Here is a 23,231-nt window from a genome sequence, read left to right as displayed (position 1 = left end):
AATACACAACTTACCAGGTTTGTCTAAGGTACAGTATTACATCTTTTTTCCCCCCTCTTACTATTCCCATAAAACACAGAGCTTTCATTTATATGCATATTAATATGATTGTAATCTCTTCCACACCAACATTTTAAAATATTTTACACGTATCAGAATAGCCACATATAGCACCATTGTACAATAGAGAAATATTATCTTTAGTTATGTATGTAAAAGTAAGAGAAGTATATTATCCAAGGCTAGGCAAGGATTCAGATTTTCTGATTTGCAGCCCTCTTTTTCAGTCTCGTGTCTATCTTCCCTAGGTTTTACAATGACCTACATATCATTGCACGGGAAGTGCAAAGCCAGCAATAAACACTATCAGCCTCTTTATAGCAACAACCATCTATCCTAGTTACTTAAGTAAAGAACATTTAATCTCTCAGGAAAATAAAGTTCTTTTAATCTTTTGGTTTAGCCCTTTGAGAGTCGTCAGAATTGTAATTACCAGTGTGGTACTTTACTGTGCAGCAAGTGCTTGAGCATTGCAAATTTCATGCCTGCCTTTTTATATCCACAAGGCACAGATGAAGTACAAGTTGATAGCGTTTTTGACCTAAATTATCACCTAGCAGCTAGAGATTCTGCTCTCGCAGCAAAAGGATTCAGTGTCATTCTTAGAACTTTACACATCCCTATTCCATTCTTACATACAGATGGGCTTCTCTGCAATATAAATGCAGCTCTACGTTGAGCCTGAGGTTCTGTAAACACAGGTCCTATTGGAGAACACTGGGTTTGTGCATTGAGGCAAGCTGAGAGATGTATCGTGGTTTTACACGTCTATTACAGTAACTATATTAGCAGTGTTAGAAATAATCACCTCTTCTGCAGCATAGCTGTGCTAGAAATCTGGTTTAGATACAGGCAGGCCTACAGAAGACCACCCTTACTGATCCAGCTCATGTCATTTGGGAAGGTGAGGTAATTATGTCAGTGGAAGAGCTCCTTTGGATGGCATCCTTTGTGTGTCAACGCTCTGCTGCTCTAAGTATGGAGGAGCACATGAACTGTATTGCTTAAAGTTGAAACAAAACCAGGAGTTGCACTTCAGGACTGCCTGTAACGTGCCCTGGTTTCTAAGGGGTCTGTAGGACAATGCCAGGTTAGTCTCAAATAAAGCTCCTGAATGTGTGCAGTGCAGAAGCTGGATCCACAGCACCAGCTGTTTTGTTCTCCAGATCCTCTCCTGTTTTACTGCACTGCTTGCTAAAGCAGGCATGGTTGGCACTAGTGTATTTGTGTTATAGACACAATCTGATTTTGCATTGCTTGGCAATTCATAAGTAAATGAGTGACACTAAAGTAAATCCACTTCTGTTCAGTACGGGCCAGGTAAGTTTACTGTTACTCTGGTTAGGGTTATTTGGAGCCTGGTCTCATAAACAGTACTTCAGTAGGTTGTTCAGCAGCTGCATTAGTTCCCCGAATTCAGTTCACAGTATTCTGCACAAATGCTTGTGGCTATACAATGTGGGCACGGTACAGGAATAGAAACATACAGCTGGGAAGGAGGAAATGATTATTTAAGCTGGCTTTAGTACTATTGTCAGTGAATGTCACAATATGTCAAAACTTTGAGAAATTCTTGTGGAACTTTCCCTGGTCTTTTTCTTTTTTTGTTTTATTATTAAGAGACATAAGTTCCAGAGGTCCTATAATTTTGCTTTTTGTCATCGCTAGAAGCAAAAGTCTCATCTACTTTTTTTAAAACATAAACTACTTTGCTTTTAAAAAAGCAACCTAAGTTTAAAAGTGAAAACGAAGGTAAACTCTTCCAAAAGGTAGTAAACCTTTTAATTTGCTTTCAGAGTATTTTTAAATTTTATTTTACTGGATATCTCTTCAACAAAGTCCCAATAGATTTCCATCCTGTCTTTTATTAAATTTATTTTACCCTTCTTCCAGGACACTGAGTTTAACATTGTTTCACAAACAGAAGCATGAGTGAGACAATGCTGTCTTTGAAACCCTTCCACAGAAGCCTACATCCAGATCCCATGCCACCTTAATAAAAACCCATGCACTTGTGAGGAAGAATGTTTCAGAAACACCTACACTGCAAGTTCCTTTTTGTCAAAGGATTGGTATACATAGGTCCAGACAGACTGTTGTGCAGATTTCCTTGGTGCTTTCTGGACAATGGGATTAATGCTCAATCAGCCCTTAATAAATGAAAAGGCTGTGCAGTTTACTGCACACGGGGCTGTGCAGCAAAAAATAGAATCTATTTAGTGAAGCACTTCTTGTGTCTGAAATAGCCTACTCAGTATACTTGCAGAACTACCAAAGTAGTACATCTATGTTATCAGATTAGGAAAAACAAGTAGAATCAACACGTAGAATCAGCCGCAATCAAGATGTGAATTTTGTTATGATGCTGGCAAAGAGTGACATGTCATTTACCTTGAAAAAAGTTATGAATTAAATATGGTCTTGATATACTATAAATAATATTTTAACTTAAGGAGGTGGACCAACAACAACGTAAGGAATCCTTTTGTGTGTGATTACACTTGCTTGGTAGACCACAAGTGGAATTTGCAATTACAGGATGAAATAAAAGAAAGTAATCATAGGCAGCTAAAAAAATCCCCCTTTATTTTTGCAAACAATCTCACTGATTGAATCTTAAGAGTAAGTGCAAGAGGGAAATCAATATATTATCCATAAGCTCTGTAATATATTGCAGATGTTAACCACATACACAGTTTTGAAAGGAAAATTTTATTGTTTTCCTGTGTGCTGAGTGAGGCTCTGTGGAGTCAATGGAAATATTCCCACTGGTAAATAAGTCACTTCCATGGGAAAGAAGGAAATGCCATAATCCTTCCCCTTTAGAGATAACAACTACAGCTGCCATATGAAAAAGTTATTCCAGTGGAAAGAAAGTTAAAAATAAATACAAACAAAAACTCTTATGCTGAACTTCTTCCCCTGGTTTCGAGGAATTTTTCATTTTGTTGCACAAAGTTAATATTCATACCAGTGGTTTCGTATTTTTGTGTCCTAACAAAAATACGTAAGCTTTTTTCCCCAGAGTATTTAGTATAAAGACGACATCTGCAGGTTCTTCTGAAGTGTTCTGGTGCCAATTGTTGGCTGTCACAAACCTCTTTTTATCTGCTGTAAGCTGCCAATCAGAAGCACCTAATGTGTTACTTCTGTCCTAAGGAGGTTCCATCCCAAAGCAGACTAAACCTATCTAAGAAGTACAGAAAAGCCATTTCAAAAATATTTCTGGATCAGGAAGTCACCTTCTTGCATCACAGTTCCTTAGCCATCTCACACAGCTGGGGAGCTGCCATAACAAGTTAGTCAATATGTGATTAAGGATTAGGCAAATTAAAGAATACGATTGCAACATTACAGAAGCCCTCATCCATGGATGTGATGGAAGATAGTAAGAGCATAGCAGCATGGATTTGTTATTCATACTCCTGAATTAAAAGGAACACGTCAAAGAAACAGGCAAACCTGTTTGCCTTGTCTGCAAATAAGCATCTTGCAAGAAAACCAGCAGCTGTAACAGGAGGCCAGCTGGACTGAATGGGGAACACGTAACCAGCCTCTAATGCAAAAAGGGAGCATATGGAAAGCCTAAATGCACATGGACTACAGATGCATTGCCTGGGCACACAAGGATGAAAACAGGAAGAACAAAACGCCATTAGATCAAAAAGTGGCAAAGAGTATGAAGCAAAATAAGAAAGGCTTCTGTAACCATTTTGGCATCAAAAAGATGACCAAAGAAAAAAGTGAACCCACTGCTAAGAGAGGTCTGCAACTCTATGATGACACAGAAAAGGCTGAAGCCTTCTGAGGATCTGCTTTAAGGCCTTTCATGCTTATGTGTCTAATAGTGAACATCAGCACAGCACTTGACAGTTCTGTAAATAACTAGGTGGGATATACATTAAATAAATAATAGAGTAGCAAAAATTACTTTCATGTGCTGTCGGATAGCTAAATAAGTGGCGGCTCAACTTGACAGTCCAAAGCAAAGCAGTAGATGTCCATACTATATAACTTCCATCAACTTCACCTATGAACTGGTATCTCTGACAGCAAAAAAGCATGAGCTGAATATGACAATACAGTACAGGTAAACAGGATTGCTTCAAATACTATTACTGGCATACTTGACTGCCAAAGATGATTTCTCCGATGCTCATCTGGAATCCAAAAGGAGCATGTCTCTCCAAACATACAAAAATGTTCCACCTCTTCTTAATCACAAGCGTTTATAAATAAAAATCCTCATGTCACGCTCTGTTACACTGTTTCCAAAACTGACACCATTCATCTCAGTAAGAGTTGTGCATTTATCTAAACTATTCAGCCAGTTCTGCTTTCAAATGTGGACTGTTGCCAAATCAGATCACTTCTCACTAATCAACATTTAAACTTGAAATGAAGCTGCGGGCAATCAGGTAATATTGAAAGTGCGAGTGCGTAACTGATTGCCAGCCCACACATTTCCTTCCCATCAGCTATCGTCAATGAACTGCAAAAATGCAAAGTTCCTTCTCTCTTTTTTTTTTTTCCTCTTCATTCTTGCTAACTGAGGCTGACAGGCTTATGAAAACACTGCCCTGCTATGAATCGCAGGAAAACACACTGAACATAAACAGAAAACTCCCCAAGGAGAAAAAAGCCCTAACCAAATGGTGAACAAGGGCAAAGCAAAGTCTGTCCTTGAGTTTCTGCAAGGAGCTCTGAACTATGCTAACGGCAACCCTAGGCATTGCACTACAACATCAAATTACTCAGAAAATGCATGCAGAATGGAGATGCTGTTGTAAATGGCAGTGATAAATGTATATCAAATGATGGTGGCGACTGTTCAGAAAGAGATGGCAGCAAAAGTAAAAGGTCAGATTTTGACCCTTCGAGATATTTAGTTCCCAGTTTTAAACCACGAAAGTTCTGGAGACAGTGCTCGTCTTAAAGCTGCTAATGTCTCATGAAAAATATTTAATTGATACATATAAAGTTAAGCAAAAAACTAAATGCTTTTCTAGACTGGATGTTCAGTACCCTTCAGAATCAAGCACTTGCCTGGGTCTTGAAGGTTGACATTTAATAAGGAGATTTCTCATTTCTGAATGCCCTCTAGTCACATGTTTTTAGAATAACTAATAGACATTAATGAGTAAAATACTAATGGAGAAACGTGTCATAGAGAAAGCAATCATTTAAAACCACGGTTTTAAAATAATGCTGTTTAATGCTTGGTAGCTTAATAATAATTGGTATATCTTTTCATTTGTGAGCTGAAGAGGCTTACCTCCCCAGGGGTCCACCCCCACCGTCAGCAGAGGCTTCTTTCCTCCAAGCTAGAGTGTGTCCAGACTGAATGCTTGATTTGGCATGACAAAGGGCAAGCAGAAATCTCTAGCAGGGGAGGAGAACTCCTGAAATGGATCTGCCACAGAACAGACTCATTCTGGAAAGCTCTGCCCTCAGCTGCTAGTCCCATGCCCCAGCTGGAGCGTCCCACTCTCCTCTGGTGTGGCAAACACCAAGTCAGCTACTCAGGGAGCCACTCTCCAACTGATGGAGTGGAGTCCACAGCAGGGGGCAGGGCATATTTCTTCCTGCCATTTAAAAACTGATTATCGGTTGTTCTTACAAAGCAATATTAATCATCTTAGTTGAAAGTCTTAATGGGTTTCCCAGAAAATTAATTCAAAGTATATGGAAAACTCAAATGTTTATATTTACATGGTGAAAGGAAGGAATGGCAAAATTCAATGTGGAATCTACTTGCACTGCGTAGAAAACAAGAACAGAATATTTCAGGTTAGGCAGGTGTGTACAATTGGCAGCTAAGAGAGCCTTCTACCTGCTGAGAGTTAAATTCTAAAATATCTGCCTCATCATCCGAGTGAATCTCAGCTCCAAATCATTCTCAAATCTTTTTTTTCCCTAAAGGCGTCACACATTTCTCAGTGAAACAGAATGCTGGGAATGCTGCAGCTATTGCCACTAAGATGCCTGCTGCCTGTGACTCATTATCTAACTGAAGTGCTGTCTCTCCCTGCAGGGTCACAGAGTGACTTCTCTGTAGGAGAAGCCGCAACAAGGATTCTACTGAGCAGAGCATTTGAAAAACCAGAGGGTGTTGCAGCTGCTCACCTTTTCCTCTTTATGCAGCTAAAGAGGCAAGCTTTCTTGGCAGACCGGGAACTTTGCATTTGGACATATTTTGTGTCCCCATGAGAGTTAGCTCTTCCATCAATTCATTCAGCTTGAAATTTTACAATACATTCTCTTCTTGGGCTAGGCTTTGTTTTACTGCACTATAAAGTATATCATTTGCAAGTAACAAAACAAAACAGCACTATGCTGTTCTACTAGGAAAGCTGTCTGCATCCATCTGTTTCTAAGAACCTTTTTGTGTCTGCTTGCCTTCATCCACTTCCTAATTCTTTTCCTATTTATCTCCTTGATGCAATTTTAATTCTAATCAACAAATGAAAAGGCATGCTGATACTTACAACCTTCTTTCCTTCTGCACTCTGATTCAGTGCAGATTTTGCTACACTTAACCATTTTTTTTTTCAATTGTGATCCTAGTTTTTCCTATCTGAAGGAAGTATTTCTTTTTAAGCAATGTTATACAAAACCATTGTTGTATCCTAAACCCTGCCCAACTGCATCATTCAGGCAGATCCTGGGAATCATTGGACAGATTAAAGATTGCCTGCAGAAAATCAGAAGAGCTTGCTTTTTTCATCAGCTATTGCCTTCTCCCATGACTTTAACAAGTGTGTCTCAATAGAGATGCATAATGGGCTGAGAATACTATACCTGGAGCCCACGTTCATAACATGATGATGGCCAGGAGATGCAAGTTTCAGTATCCACTGTGTAAAGGCTTATATCAGAATAGGTACAGAAAATAAAGAAGTGTAATTTTACTTTTGAAACTCCCATTCACTTGATGTTTACCACAGAAAAAAAATTTAGTAACAACATAAATAGCTCCTGCTGCCAATGCTATTCAGGCATTAGAAATACTTTTTCTGCTCCCCCAAATCTGCTGTGAGGGTACTTCTATTTAGCAACAAAAGAAAGAATGGAAAGAAACTAACGTAGGAGTTATTCCATTAATGCAGATACTTCAGGCAACAGAGGGAGAAGAATGGAAAAAGGAAAAGAGAGAAAAAGGACAAATTCAGAAAAAATGAAATTAAGAAAGTAAGACAGAAAACTGTAACCACAATGAACATATATGCATAAACATATACAATTTTTGTATGAAACATTTCAGTGTTATATGAAATGTTAATAAATTAGAGTACTTATTAATAAGGTGAGCACAGGAGAAAAAGAGAAATGCATGGGAAAGAACAGAGGAAATGGTTTGGGGCAGAAGGAAGAATCCCAGTGAAACATTAAGCCTTACACTTTTCTGAATATTTATCATTTCTGTTGTTCCTAAGAAGAGGTTGAAAGTGAGGATCTTTCCCACTTTATACAGAGACATTTTTCATCTATGATCCTGACACTGTTTGTAAACTCTGTTTTATTTTAACTTGCAGGGTAGGCTTTATTAGCTTTAATGCATTGAGGAAAGGTCAAAACTGAATTCCAGGTTGCCAATGCTCTCCACTGCCAAAATTATCTGCTTCCCATGTGTTATACTACTATTTCTGCATTGTGTCTTCATTTTCTTGAAGTCAGTGAAAGATGAGTGTAGAAACATGATCTGTAGATACTGTGTGAAGCAGAAGCCAATTTGACCAATACTGCTGAAATAATTTGCCACTCTCAAGCTAGAAAGGACATAGGACAGCTACTGCTGAGGTTGTTTTGTAGGAAAAAAAAACAACCAACAGTTGTAAGAAAGCCAGCATGAACTATAGGAAAAAATATATATTTAAATGGAAAAATAACTTTTCTTCACAGAAATAGCACACACATTGTTTTTCTCACTACACATTCTGTGTCTAAAGGAATGCTCTCTAGCTTTCCATAAAGTAATTTTAAAAGTACTGTAAGAATTACTAGAGCATACTATGTGAACCACTGCAGGGAACCTGCTTTAGCAGGGAGTTGGACTCCAGAATTGCCTTCCAACCCCTACGATCCTGTGTTCCTTCTTGATGGGACTTTTTTCAATGCTGGCTTATTTATAAATGAATATGCAAAAGACAAAGTAATACTGAACACTAGACAGTAGCTCTTTTTTTTTTTTTTCTGGAGCTTAGAAGAGGGAGCTTCTGGAGCTCTTTTCTGGAGCTTGACTACTCCTGTTTGCCTTCCATGTAGGACATAAAACATATATCTAATTTTTATAAGCCTGTTGGAATGTGAGCATGCATCCAAAAGTTATTTCAGAAAGCTTCACCTCCTCATGAAACAATGAATCTGAACAATAATCCCAAGTAAAAATTACACTAGAGCAAGTAAAATACACTTGCTGCACAGAGTAGCTTCTTTTCCACTGTACTGCTAGAATTTAATGAAATAAGAGGAAAGTAGTGAAGCATTCTGAATTTGAAAGCTGAATAATCAGTCCCTGAGGATACAAGCACGTATGGCAACGCTAAGAGGAAGCTCTGATTGCCTGTGCTTACTTAAATGCACAGTTTTAAACATAATTCCTCAAAGGAAATCTTTCAATATTAGATCTGCGGAGCAATCCATCCCTTTATTGCCTTTCTGTGTATGTTTGATATGCCTTTGCAAGTACATGACATTGTGCTCATGGGAACATCGAGAATAAAATAATTCTAAAGAGACACACTAAAAAGCTGAGAAGCCATTTAAACTCTTCTCTTGCGCAGCACCTGCAGGAGTGACCTGAATTACTGGCATAACTCTGCCAGTGACATTGACTGCTACATGCAGGAATGTGACAGGACACACTGGAAGCTGCAGGGCATTCATGCAGCATTTCCAAAACCAGGCTCTGTAGACAAGAAAGAAGAGTGCGTCCTTCTGCAACTCTGCCCTGGGGAGAATACTGACAGATAGAGGCATCCATTACCAAATCAAATGGAGTTCAGCTCCTTCATACCTCTCCTCTATCAGAGAAGTGTGCTTAAAAAGCAAAACAAACCAGAGGTCTGACATAACGTTTATAAGAAGAGTCTTAGGCTGCATACAGAATTGGAGAGGAAATCTTTCAAGGAACACTGAAGATATCACTCCCTTAAGAAAGAAGGGTGGATGGAGATAAATAACAAGATGAGAAAACTGCCTTTCTAGCACTGCGTGAAACTACTTACACGCACCATTAATTTTCCAGATACCTTGAAGATGGTCTTTCAACGCACCCAGCTGCTCCTAAATGGCCGTGCCCGTGATGGGATGCTCCTGGCAATGCTCGTGTTACAGGAAGCGGGACTCCAGCCCCTGCACAGCCCACCTCTGCGGGCTCCGTAGCGCTGAGGGGTTCTGGCACCGCCACACACCTCAGTGCTGCCTGGAGAGGAGAGAGACGCACAGTGACCCTCGTGTCAGGAGCTGCACGCAGATCTGAAGCACTCAGCATCATAAGGAAGCCCGTGCTGCGGTGCTGAGAGTCCTTTCCCCACCAACCCCTGCACATCTCTAAATAACGATTCAATTAGGAAAAGCTGATAGCCCTGGGGCTTGGTGTCCCTGCCCTGAGGTGCTGTCACCGAGCGCGGGTGGAGACCCCGGCCCTCAGGGCTCGTACCGGGCTCTCCCGCTCAGCGCCCCTCACTCAGGTTTCACATTAGGTCGCAGCACTCCCTCGGCTCCACAGGTTACTCCCGTTCGGCGTTGGCATCGAAAAAACCGCTCCACTGAAGGCAAACCCCTCCCCGCAGCCCCTCACAGGGCCGCGTCCCACACCGCTCCAGCCGCGCTGAGGGGAGCCGCGCTGAGGGGAGCCGCGCCGAGAACCCCTAGAGCAACGGGCGGGCGCCGCGCTGCAGCTTTAAGAGCGCGGGGCGGCGCTGATGGGCACGGTCACGTGCGGCGCTGGGGCCGGAACCCGCGCTCGCGGCCGCCTGAGGAAGCGCCCGGAGCCCGAGCAGTGGCGTCGCGACCCGCTGGGCTCTGTGAGGGGCGGCGCGCGTGCCCGGCTCGGGAGCGCGCTTCTCCCTCTTCTCCCGATCTGCGGGGACGGTGAAGGAGGGCGGCGGCGCGAGGATGGAGCTGTTCCAAGCCAAGGACCACTACATCCTGCAGAGCGGGGAGCGGGCGCTGTGGTGCAGCCGGAGGGACGGCAGCCTGCAGCTGAGAGCCGGTGGGTGCGGCGCGAGAGGAGAGGGCGGGCGGCTGGGTCCGGGGGGCGGTGAGGGAAGATGGCAGCGGAGGGCGGGAGGGGGTCGCTGAGGGCAGCGCTGGGAATGGCGGCGGGGCGCTGAGGGGAGGAGGGGGCGGCGTGGGGCCGGGCTGCAGCCGTCGCCGTGAGGCGGTTGGAGCTCGGGGGAGCGCGGTGAGAACTTGGGGCTGAGGGAGGCTGCGCTCGTGTCCGCTCCTCGGCCACGCGACGCGGCGCTGCGCTCGCTTACCCCGGTGCCGAGGTACCGCTGGTCACCCCCTGAGCATCACTAAATCCAATGGCCATCTTGTGTTGGCGTCAGCCTTATGTAAGTGGTGCCTGGCAGCGCTTCTGGCTGCATCCTCGCAGGGATGTTCTGCACTTCCCTCTTCCTAGGAGAAACTGGAAAAGTGCGGGCGCTTCTGTAAACGGCTCACGAATGTTTCTAGCGACCGTGCGTGCACCCACCCGTGTTTGGGCTCAGGCTGCGGTGGGGCAGCGGGAACGGAAGTTGTAAGCACAGAGTTAATGATCTGAGGTCCTGAAGCAGTGGTGGGCAGTGGTACCTCGTGGTGGAGGCTGGTCACCAGTGGGGTGTGAAGTGTGCGCTTGGTTTGGGGAACAAGCGTAGCTGATTAGGTGCAGGGGACCGTAGGTCACCTGCTTAAAGGCTAAAAATAGCTTAAGTCACTGGGTATTCCACCAAACGTGTGGCATTACTTGCAGCTTTCTGTAACTAGGCAGAAAAAGCCGCATAGGCATGTATATGGCCACAGCTGGCCAAGTACAGTGTGCTTAATGAGCTTTCACACGGCTGGAATTGACTTAGGTTAACAGCGGTATTGGATGTTTATGTGTGTTTTATCAACAGTGCTGTTTTTCCGTACTGGTCTGTCTTGTGTTATGTCTTCATGCTTCAGCTGTGCAGCGCTTTTGTCTGGTCAGTGCTGTTTGTTTGCATCTCGGAGATAATATTGCAGTCTGTCTCAGTGTAACGTGACTGACTGCTCTTCTGCTCCGTTAGGAGGTCTGGCAGAACTTAAATTTATAGATCACCTTACAAAATACTTGATCTTAAGCTAGCAAACAGTACTGCTAGTCAATGAATGCACGTTTTCACAAAAACTCAGTTTCAGATTTGCTATAATTTTCATCTTTTGTATTGTCATAAAAGCTCTTGCTTTACCCAGAGCAATGAAAACACAAACGTGTAAAACTGTAACTCTGGAGCCTGCTGCGCTTGATGTAAACCCAAGCGTTCAGAGCTGTTTTTAATGCAGCTGTTGCTGTGATTTCTTGGAGTCCATCAACTTCAGGGGGGCTCTGCCAGTGCTCCCCAGTCTGACTGTGTGCAGCTCACCAGGGCTTTGTCTGCAGTGTGACTTTAAATTTTCAGTCAGTATGAATGTGATCCCTATTGTGTGTGATCCACCTATTAATGAAAAGTAATGTGATAGTTAAGACTCCTAGTCTGCTTGACACTTGTTAGTCATGCTTTCCTATTTGTCTGGATTTTCAGTTTTGTTTTTCCAGTGCTGTGGCTCTGGTTGATCTTAGTATGTTCTAGTGCTGCAAATTGAAGTGCTGTACCTGGTATGTTGAAAGTAAACCTGAGAAGGAAATAGTCTTGTAACAGAAGAATTTCTTAGATCAATAACTCTTGATTATACTGAGACAAAGCCGGGGACCCTTAGAGCAGACTGTTTGACCATTTATAATCAAGGCCACTGAGTGGAAATGAGTAAATAGATTAGCTTGTGATGAGTCACTGCCATATTTAAAAAAAAACAAGTTGTAACTTGTGTGTTCATTGGCATATTGAATAGTCCATGAAAAGGCTATAACCTAAGTATGTGTCTCTATTAGCTTTTGGAAACCTTGGGCTTATTCTGTCCCCCAAAGTCTGTTCAAATTAATCATTGCACACTTATGAAATGAAACAGGTAATACTGGCAAACCCTGCGAAGTATCGTCTTATAGGATGGGTTGAAGTCTGAAGAGCTGAAGCAGAGCTTTATAATGCTCTCATCCCTCAAGCATAAAGGCATGTTCAAAAACTTGCTGATCTTGAAAGCTCTATTTCTGACCTTCTTGAATCATGGAGAGAACTTGAATTAAAACAAAAACCAACCAAACAACAAATACTTAAAATAAAAAAGCAAAACCAAACAAAACACCCCTAGACTTATAAGCGTTTGCTGTAAGCCAACTCTGAGGCTGGCCCAGGGTTAAAACATGTCTTCATATATTTACTAGATGTCTCTGTTGGTGTTGTTTATGTGAAGTGAAAGCAGAAATTGAGTCACCTGTAGGAAAGCTGAATCATTTTGGTGTCATTGTCTGTTAGGTGTCTTTGCTGTCTCCAGGGACTTTTTTCTCAGTGTGGTGAGAAACTACGTTGTTCAGCCCTGCTTTAAATGCCTTGCATTCAGATTTTGATCTGGCATTTACTTCTAGCTTACCCTGTTTATGCTTTGCTTGGCTGCTCCTGGCAGCACAGTATTTATTTTACAGCATGGTCTTATTGCTGTCTTAGGTATGAATTATATAAGATGCTTAAAGATGCTGAATTCCTCACTATCAGTAGAAAAGGGAATGAGATATTCTCAGTGAGTGAAAACTTTTAGTTCTCGCAGTGTTGACTTTGATTATGCTTTGGGCAGTAGTGCCAGACTGAACATGACTGGAAGTAATTGCTGCTGAAACTGGGATAGTGATGCTGTCCTCTCCACCCTGCAAGAGAATCAACTACCAGAAGTGGGAGTGACCTTCAAGTGGTGTTATTCAGAGCCAACTTCTGGGCACTGCGTGCTCAGATTCCATGACCTGCTTGTAAGAGTAAGCTGGTGATAAGATGCGTCTCACCTCTGCAGTTTAACTAGAGGCAAATGAGCATTCATGTATTATTAAGTGATTCAGGAAATTAGTATTGTAGTATTGTTTTTCATCTGTCGAAAATGGTTGTGAATCAGTAACTGAAGCAATTCTTCTTAAATATATTTCTTTTCTAATGAGAAGCTTATTACCAAACGGTATTTTTTTTTTCTGAGTATCAAGGTAAGAGATTTCAGGTTAAGTGTCTTTCTGAGAGCATGAAATCTGAACTGACTCATGCATCATAATGCCATCTAACACCGTAGCTATGTATACTTACCTTACTCCTCAAAGGCATTACCGAGGTCATGGGAAAATTACTAGTTAGAATTTCTGGTATTCTCTTCTAGTCAAATGCTGGGAGGAAAAATTCCTTTATATCAAGTCCAGTGCCTATAAATGCCTGAAAGAGGCCTTAATGAAGCGAGAAGACCATGCTTGACTTCACGCAGGGAGTGATGCTGCTGATGCTGGTAGATGCTTCAATAGCTTGAAGGCTGCAGAGCCATTCTGAGCACGGCAGAGGGATGATGGCCTGAGTGTTAGCTTGTGCTATGGAATTAGATATTTCATACAAAATAGGCTTCCTGAGGTGGTATGTCTTAGAAGTGGCCTATGTGTTATGGAATACATTCTATAAGAGTGTTGCAGCTTTAGAAAAGTTTGTTACAAGTTACTTCCTTAGGGGACCTCAAGCTGTTATCTGGATGCTTAGTTTTAGCTGCAGTGGTTACTGGGCTGTTTCTCACCTATGCTTGCACATTCTGTTCCTTCCTTTCGGTGCTCTTAGCTGTCAGCACAATGTAACTTGTGTCATATGCAACAAACCAGATGTCAAACTGATACATGTTAAATGCAACCCGCCAGAAATAGTGCTTGAACACTGAGCAGTTAATTTGCTGCTGCTACGTGCTCCTTCTAACAAAAGAAAACAGGATGAGGGCAGGGGGTAGGCTGTTGCATATCCTTCATGTGCTCTGATTATTTTGTGTATGAAACCCAGTTTTGTACCTGCTGACTGTGAGGTGAGGCCTTCAATACTAGATTATTTTTCTATGTTGTTTAGATAAGATCTACTTTAATTTTATCCACTTTCTTTGATGGAATGTAGTCAACTTAAATCTAAGACCTAAAGATACCTGCTAAGTGTTAACCTGGAGGCAAACAAATAAATCTTGAGGTGCCAAGTTGCTTGTTTAGTTTCCTTTTGAATCTTAGTGGTGGAGAAGAAGCTGAATACAACAAGGCTGTTCCTGTCTTCTCCCCTCTTCTCTTTACATGAAGAGGTCTGGAATTGTCAAATTTGTCCCAGATCAAATGTGTAGGTATTAGGTATCCTGGAGTTCCTGCCTGCCCTCACTGGAATGACTTCTGGTTTTAAATAAATGAAAAAGCTCTTTTAAGCTTGTTATGCTGTTTCTTGTGAGCTGACAATTGTTAGCTTGTAATGGGGGAGAAAAAAAGCTTTTCTTTTTTTGCCATCTTTAAAATGGATCTGTAATTCAGAAGTATTTTATGCTTGTATTTTGATAGCAGAGGTCAGATATCTTTGATCTCTTATAGCTTAGAATGAACTAAATGGTGGTGAAGGGGAAATTGCAGAGTTAATTACAATTAAAATATTGAAAACTGAAGGCACTGTCAGGAAGCCTCCCTTCATTTAGGAGGGGTCTGCATCTGTACCAACAAGCTTGTGGCTTTTCAGTCTGAATACCAGTGTTCTTATTACCAGTTCTTTCAGTGCCGAGTGATGTGGGCGGTGTTTCAGCTATATGTGTAAGTGAGAATTAAAACTTTGTGGCAAGCTTAAAAAGAAAAAAAAAAAAAAGGAAAAACAAAAAACCCAAAGAAACAAAAAACAAAAACAGCAAAACCCAAGCTTGTCTGAACTGTAGTGAAGGGATTTATTTGATATGCTACCTGTGCTCTTTCAAAGTAACTCTTCTTGGTATTTTTATTGTTATCTTCGATATTGTTAAGTGTACAGGAGAGACCTCAAGCAGCTGGAGTTAACTTATTGCAAAGGCTGTGTAACAGCACTGCACGTGTGTTTAGGGGTAATCTTTGTTTTGACTCATGCAATATCTACCCTAGCCTTGACTAAAATACGGAACTTCTGCTGGCACAGGTGTCAGTGGGCAGTATGAAAATACTTGGTGTTTTCATTCTGTCGAGGTAAAGTATTTTATAATTATCATTGTGAAAGAATGGTTGATGCTGTATCTTCTTAAATTGAGAGACTTAAGATGCTTCTCTGAAGGCTTTGAGTGCCATGAGGAAGTAATTTGGGGGGCACCTTGGGCATTTCCTGGTAATACGAATGGGACCAACAGCAAGAAAACATTCTTTTGCATCTGTTCCAAATTGTATTGCATGCAACCACAGCTGGAGTCCTGCAGCATCAAGGTGTTTCCACTGAACAGTTCCCTTTAACTGTGAGACTTCTTGGATAGTGGTTTAAAGTTTCCTTTTAGAGGCAAATTCTACAGTGTAATATCAAACAGCTCTCAAGTGTCACTCAATTAAATATTGAGTGTGTTGCAGAAACTCATTTTTAAAGCTGTATATTGAGACTTCAGGCCCAGAGTTTGTCAGACTGTAATTTTTCCCTCAAATATGTCAAAGATTTGAGGCTACAGATAAAAGCTTTTGTCATTGCCTGGAGGTTTCATGATTAATGTTTAATATTATAAAAAACCATGATTTCTTAATGTAGTGGTTTTGAGAGAACAGGATACAAATTTGGTAGCTCAGTTCACTTTTCATAAGTGTTAAATTTGCTGTAAACTTCTGACTTCATTGAATATTCTGTGTTTTGTTATATAAAGGCATATAGATGTTGTAACTGAGAAATTCCCACTTGCAACTAGCAATCTGTATTTCTTGAAAACCCAGCATCCTGATACAGTAATCTAATTGGGTCAGGGATTATTAAATGTCTTTCCTTCCTTTTTAGATAAAGCTTTTACCAGTTTATTTTTAGTGATAATTTAGCCATATTACTTACAACAGTATCAGTTGGAAAAAAAATCTTAACCAAGAAACGATGCTTATTGTAAGATAGAATATAAAAACAAGGAGCCCACATGGGGAGAGGGTTTTGTTTTGGTTTTTTTTTTACCTCTCTGTAAATCTTTCACGTAGTGCCTTAGTTCCTGTCAGTGGGATTAATGGTTCCAGCTGGTGGTCTTCAGTTCTACAGCTGATCCTATTCTAACTATCTGCTTGTCTTTCAGTTGTCCAAATTGCTGCGCTTATGTCTTCATGGGCAATCAAGTACTGGGAACATGTATCAAGAAGAGATGAGAAACAATTGAATAGATATCTAAAGGAGAAATTTGGAAAGAGTGCATTAACTTATTTATTAAAACAGAGCTTTCATGAAATACATACTGATACTTAATAAGTTGCATAGTCTTGTTCCAGTAGCTACAATTCCCTGAAAAATAAAACCAGGAATTATTTTCAGGAAAGCTGAACTGAAGTTGATATAATTCCACTTGGAAACTTTAATCTTCCTTTTAAGGAAGAAATCTTACATCAGTAGAAGCCCTGGAACAATGTTCATTGTGTCTGAAATTGAAAGCAAGCAACTTGAAAATACTTTGCTTGAAACTTAATGCTCTCACTGAGTAGTGCAGTAAACCTTAATTGTGAGTGCTAGGGGCACTCAGGAAGATCATATCTACATTCTGAAGTAGATGGCATGAAACACAACAGCGGTGATTTAAAGAAAAATCAGCATTCGAACCAAATTCAGAATTATGTGGCATTGCCCAAGAGAGAGCCCCCACTGGTCGTTTACATTTTGCAGCTATCATTTAATTTTTAACTTTCAGTTGGTTTTTGCTATGTCTGTTCATCTGCTTCGAGCAACAGCAACGTTCCCACAAATGTGCAGGCATTTCCTTGTGCTGAAATGTGTTCTAGCAATGTTTAAGGGATGTATTGCTTGTTGTCATGGGATTAAATAGTCACTTTGTCCCTAGCAGTTTGTTAAGCAACGACAAAACCTATCTGGTATGGCATTACATTTTTTACTTTCTATTCAATTACATGAATTAAGGACTGCAACGTATGCAGATGTGGCTTATTCTACGGTATCTCTTGCAGTTGCCTTTTGTAATTCTAAAATATCATAATTGTTCTCAGTTAAAATATGAAGCTATTGAGAATACTTGTGAAGAAAAAGACACCAAATGGAGTTCTTTAATTAAAATTTGAGGCTGTTTCCCAACACGTTGTTTGCTGGTGGTTTTTTTTTTTGTGATGGGTAATAGAGAACATACATGTTCTTAACTCTTCTTAATAGTTTTTAAGATGGTCACCTAAGAGCACAGCTCTTGGAACTCCAGGCTGTTTCAGGCAGGACTTAATACCTTTGAATGGAGCAACGTTGCACAGAGGGTTGAGTCATTTGAAGACAGGATGCAGTCCTGTCATATGTAGCCTCTCAAGGACAGCTGATTCACTTACAGCCAGCTGCAAGCATTTAAGCTATGCTTTTCTACTTTGGTGCTTTTCTAACTGTGTTCACTGTGTTCTTTTAAGTATTTTAGGTATTACTTTTAATACTTGAGCATCTTGCAGTCCTGAAGGCTTGCTAAATGAAGGTATGAAGATAAAGTTGGAAGTCACTTCCTAAGCATGTACACTACAACATAAGAGATGTTTGAATAATGAAGTTATGGAGTACATAACTTCCTGAAGCACTCTGCCTTGCAGTAATTCAAGCTTTTCTAGCAGCTGTATGATTATCTGAAATGCTTATAGTCTGATGCAGAAATGTGCTTTCTGAGCAAAATATTCTGGCTGAGAAAATCAAGCCAAGAGGATAGAACAGGAGCAGAAGTCTTTGGCTGGAAGTAACTCTCAGAGTAAAGGGTTCTTAGCCACTAGAGCATAGCTTGCTTTCTTACTCTAAGCTGCTTCCTCCTCGGGCTTTCTTGTGGGAGCAGGAGACCTTACAGGTGAAGAATGAATGGAGGTAGAACTTTCTTTATGGATGGGAAGGGAACTTGCATTCCTGAATGACAAAACCTTCTTTTTTGGATGGAATGGAGGTGGCTATGTGCTCCTTCTCACATTTGGTGTTCATTAACAATTTAAGGAGAAACAAAAGAAATCCTTCCAAGGTGAAGGAGATTACCAGTTGAATTCAGTGAATGTGAAGTTCAGCTTATGTTTAATGAGCTGACATGGGGACTGTGTGTGCTGAATCACTTGTTAGGGCAGACTAATGGACTGTTCGGTAATAATTTTGCTTTTGAGTAATATATTGGGGGTGTGCAACTAGAAAAGCCTCTTGAGTTTGTGCCTGTTATTTTATAATTACCAGTTGGAATACTTCTGGGTTTAATTGCAGCGCCCTTCAACTTTGTATGCCTTAGAACATGGCCTTGGAGCAACTGACAGCGGCAGTTTGTTATTGCTTACAGCTCAGGAGTTCCTAGTAGAATGACTTGTTATATTGTGTGCTTTCTAGGCAAATGAATGTGTTTTCCTTATGTTTTTATGGTTTCCCAAGCAGTGCCTGGTGACTCAGGATTTTATAGCTGTAGCAGAGTACAAAGAGGTGTTCTTTATCCTTACAAGTAGTAAGGATTCATTTTCATGACATACTTTCCCCTGGGCTTAATATCCTGCTCACTCTTTTGTAAAGAAGTTTTGCTGCAATAAGATACAAATTTTGTTGTTACATCCCTTATTTTACATCTGTCACTATCCAACCTGAATGGGACGTGAATTTGTTCCTGTTCATCTGGTCCAGTTATGAAATACAAAAGAAAGGTGTTCAAGGATACTGAACTGCTTCATTTTCTTAAACATAGGCTGGATGGATGTGTACTCTGCAGTGTCTGTGCTCTTATGGTTGATCCATGCATGCTGGAAGAAACTTGCTTTGAATACCTGCTTGGTCAGTATGCATCCCACAGTCCCTAACCACGAGAAGAATGGGTTATTTTAAGAAAGCTGTGAGGTGGGGTAGCAATGGGAAGACTCTCTGAGATTTAAAAGATATATATCCTCCTAGATTAGACTTACAGCTGTAGGCTTTTTACAGTGGGGTGATGAATGGCGGTGCTTTGGTTCCTCTGCTAAAGAGGAGCATTTCAGTTCTAAGTGGCTGAGGGCTCAAGTCTAAAACGGACTGAGCAAGCTGTCTAAATGGCAAATTAAAGATTATTTAAATGAGTTATTAGCTGAAGAGATAATTTATTGCAAGTTTGAGCTGGGAAATAAGCAAGTAAGTAAAGCTAATGTTTCATGACCATTAGGTGTTGGTACTTGTAAGAATAAATGTCTTAATGCTCCTCTATCTTTCTGCAATTAGAGTAGATTAAATATGGCTTTAAGAATCTGCCAGTAAGAACTTAGCTGAAGTTTGCTTGCTGAAGTAGTACTCGGAGGCCCTTCTTTCCTAGGAAATACTTCATACTCTTAAGTCTTCCCAGTTAACTTGTAATCTTTTAATCCTGGCTAATATTTCAGAACACTACTCAAAGTTGAACTGGAACTTGAAAAGCCCTGAGGGTCCTCTGAGATACCTCCTAAGGGCAGCGCTTGTTGTCTTTGATCTAAAGCAGCCAAAACTTTAAAGGGGAGGAAAAAACCTTCAACTCTGAGGAAAAAACTGAAGTAATTTTAATAAAATTAACTCCTCAGATGTCTGGTGCGGTATTAGAAGAGCTGGAAAACTTTGAATATTTACAATAAGTTGCTTCTGAGCTCTTTCTTTTCCTATGTAAATATCTGTTGCTTTTATTGAATACTGAAAGTGGCTGTGAGAATTGCTCCCCTGCCAGGCTATGGAAAGAAGTTTTGAATATGTTTATATGTTTGTCTAGATACAGCCCGTGCTTGTTAATAAATTTATGTTTGTAGGAGCTCCATGTTTATATAAATTGAGCGTCAGGTTCAGTGCCACTTGGTTTTCATACTGAGTACACTGACAGAACTCTTCCTAGCTGGGGTCCATTCCTTGAAATTCCCCAGCATTTGAGAAGTATACCCCCTGATTTCCAGCAAAATTGGAAGATAAATAGGTGTAGCTATCTGATGGATTGAACCTGGCAGCAGCCCAGTGGTAAGGGCTGAATCCAAGGGATTCCAAATGAAATCTTTTTTCTAATTTCCTGCCTCCTGCCCGAGGGAGGCTGATTGCCTCCCCGAGCCCATCAGACCGGGCAGTAGTCACTCGGTGCTGAGCGGTGGCTTGTCCCAAAGCAGCGGCTCGGTTCCTCGTCAGAGCTTGTGCGTGACCTTGGGTTGACTCTGCTAGGCGTAGAATGAGGAAAGAGCTGGAAAGCAGTTTTGGCTTTTGACAGTCTTCCAAGTTGCTTTTATATCGCCTTTCCCAGGATTATGTTTGTGTAAACACAAACAGTTCGAGAAGCTTTATCTGATGTTTCTGCCTTTGCATCGCTGCTGGTAAGTTCAGAGAGCTGATGTGGAAATAATCACATCAAAGCTGGTTTTGTTCTGCCTTTGTGGCAGAAGTCCTATTGTGCTGCAATTACAATGCTGATGCAGTCACTGTGGAGAGTAAATGTATGTTTGGCAATCGCTAATCTCAGACAGCAATCAGTGAAAAGAGCCCTTTTTTTTTTTTTTTTCTCCAATAGCTTGAATTTATTTGGTGGGGTACTTGTGTACCAGGTTTCTGTCCCAAAGTATTAAGTGCATGTGCTAAGGCTTATCAAACCCTGGCAGGTCTTTAAATTGAAGCTGACTGAGGGCACCACAAACTCCCGGAGCAGGGGAAGATGTTCCACCTGGCTTAGCACTGCTGCTATGGACTTTTCTGTACAGTTCTGAACTTCTTTGTTTGTTGGACAATGGTTACTTTAGTGTTTGAGTATAGAGAATATTCCAGTGTTTTGTTTGCTAGAGCACTGTGGTAGATGATGCTTACTGATATTTTTTAAAAATAAATTCACACTTGTTGTTGTGTGACTTCAGTACTCAGCATTCAAATATATTCAAATGTCTTTTATGTATGCTAACAGGAAACTTTATCAGAGGATTTTCTTTTTTTGGTATTGCTGCTTCCTTGGCTATAGAAAGACCTAAACATCTTCTGTAACATGTATTGCTATCTACCAACGTATGTTGCCTCTTAAATTCCACTGCATTTCATAGTTAAGCTAATCTTATAGGCTTTCATTTAATTCTTTTGGGTCTATATTTTTAAAATTCTTACATAACCACGTAACTTTTGCTTATAACTAAGAATTCATGATGATGGCTGAAGGAATAGCTGCTGTCAGAACTGCTGGGCAGGAGGTTACATTACAGCAAACAATCAGTCTTGAACTATTTTACAGTATCAAACAAAAGCTTGAGAGCTGCTTTGTCTGAAAGGGAGTGAGCAGGACTGCACTCAACATGAAAGCCTGCATTCTTTTTTTTGGAGGGTGAGGTAGGGGAACTGCAGAATAATTTGCTTCATCTACCTTATGGTTCCAGAGTGTACCTCTCTGGAGCAAGAAGTTCATATCAGTGCTTACTTTAATTATATTTATATAGCATGGCTGGCTGCTGGCTCTGAGTCCAGAGGGGACCATCATGTGGGAACTGGAGCTCTAACTAGTAAATACGTTCTAGTCAGAATGTCAAAACAGATATGTTCTATTTAGTTAGAACAACTTTGAGCTGCTTGCTTCTGTGCTGTCACGCATACCTTCCTTCAGAAGGTTCTTTTTCTAGAAATGTTGTGGGTTTTTTTATTTAAAAAAAAAAAAATCTTGTGATACTGTCACCAAACAGTGTGATTCCACAATTGTCTTGTTCCATAGCCTACAGGCATTTCTTCCATGAGAGTTCTTCACAGCTAAACTTTACTGGATGCTGGGGGGAGCACGTCAGTCTCCTCAAATGTTGCTAAATATGTGGCTTTTCCTCCCACCGTGTCACAACTCCCTGGGAACAGTTGGCTTTCATGCCTTCACTGAGGGTAGTTTGATAATCATGCTTATTTCAAGAGTCATTGATTCCCAGCTCATGGATCCATATTTGCTGCTTTTGAGTTCTTAGTGTGATGTATATTTGACTCCAGATAGCTCCTATTTTTCCACAGGTTGGCTATGCTTTGGGTAAACACGGGAGTCAAAGCTTAGTCAGTTCTCATTCTCTGCCCTACCAGGGAGAAGTATTCCTGCAGCAGTCTCAGGCATTGTGTATGGCCATGCCTAGGGCTGCGTATGTCAGAGAAAACCATGAAAATAATAAAGGCCCCATTAAAAACCTTTTTGTTTTACAGTCCTCAACACCAGTTTCTTTATATCTTTTTTTTTCTTGTTGTGGGCAAGTCTAAATATCGTTTTCTTATACCTATAATTACAACTAAATCTTTTTTTAACATTTTTCCCATTTTTGTAAGATATTAGAACAAACTCACCATTGAGAGATTTCCTACTAATAGGTTGAATATTAGGGAAAATTTCAGCTAAAAAGAGTAATGGGATCTTGGAACAGACTGCCTGTGGAAGTGGTGGAGTCCCCATCCCTGGGGGTTTACAAGAAACTTAAATATATGGTACTGAGGAACGTGGTTAGTGGGCATGGCGAGGTTGGGTTGATGGACTCAGTGATCATAATGGCCTTTTCCAACCTTAATGATTCTATACTTAATATATCTTGTCGTAGCAGGAAACAAATGGCTTAAAGAGACCTGGATAGTATTCAGATTATTATTTTTTGTAGTAGCTATGGTAAATGTGAAGTGATTTGAATCCTTTAAACTCCTACCAGTACTCCTGCGTATGCCTGCCTTGTTATTATTTTTATCTGCTTGTGTCTGTTTTTTCTCTCATTGACACATGAAGTAAATTGCAGGTGTCTAAGACAGCAAAAAGTAGATGAAATTTGGAATACAGCTGTGCAGGATTCTGGAGGTGAAGGTTGTGGTGAGCTAGGGAAGGAGGTGCAAGTCTTGAGAGCAGGAAAGGCTTCTTGTGTGCCTCTTTCCTGTAAGCTTGGTGCTCGTATCTACTCAGCACGAGGATGCTCCTGCACATTATTTGAACTGAAACTCTGAGATAAAGAGCTCAGGTGGTACTTG

General features: G+C 40.9%; 1 protein-coding gene and 1 long non-coding RNA gene across 2 annotated transcripts in view; one reads left to right on the top strand and one right to left on the bottom strand.

Moving 5' to 3' along the window:
* LOC110399974 overlaps positions 1–9,924 on the bottom strand; it is a 51,583-nt gene extending 41,659 nt beyond the window's left edge. The window contains exons 1-2 of the long non-coding RNA XR_002439500.1: positions 9,722–9,924; positions 9,294–9,484 (exon numbers count right to left, since the gene is read on the bottom strand). This is a non-coding gene — a long non-coding RNA (uncharacterized LOC110399974). The remainder of the gene's footprint in view (positions 1–9,293; positions 9,485–9,721) is intronic.
* Positions 10,031–23,231, top strand: part of INPP5F (inositol polyphosphate-5-phosphatase F) — a 39,133-nt gene continuing 25,932 nt past the window's right edge. The window contains exon 1 of the mRNA XM_021399474.1: positions 10,031–10,276. Coding sequence (XP_021255149.1) covers positions 10,180–10,276 — 97 coding nt within the window. The 5' untranslated portion in view covers positions 10,031–10,179. The remainder of the gene's footprint in view (positions 10,277–23,231) is intronic.

Source organism: Numida meleagris, chromosome 5 (genome assembly GCF_002078875.1).
Source record: "Numida meleagris isolate 19003 breed g44 Domestic line chromosome 5, NumMel1.0, whole genome shotgun sequence".
Lineage (NCBI taxonomy): Eukaryota > Metazoa > Chordata > Aves > Galliformes > Numididae > Numida > Numida meleagris.
The sequence above is the reverse complement of the archived record's forward strand: the minus strand, read 5'-3'. Positions and strand labels throughout refer to the sequence as shown.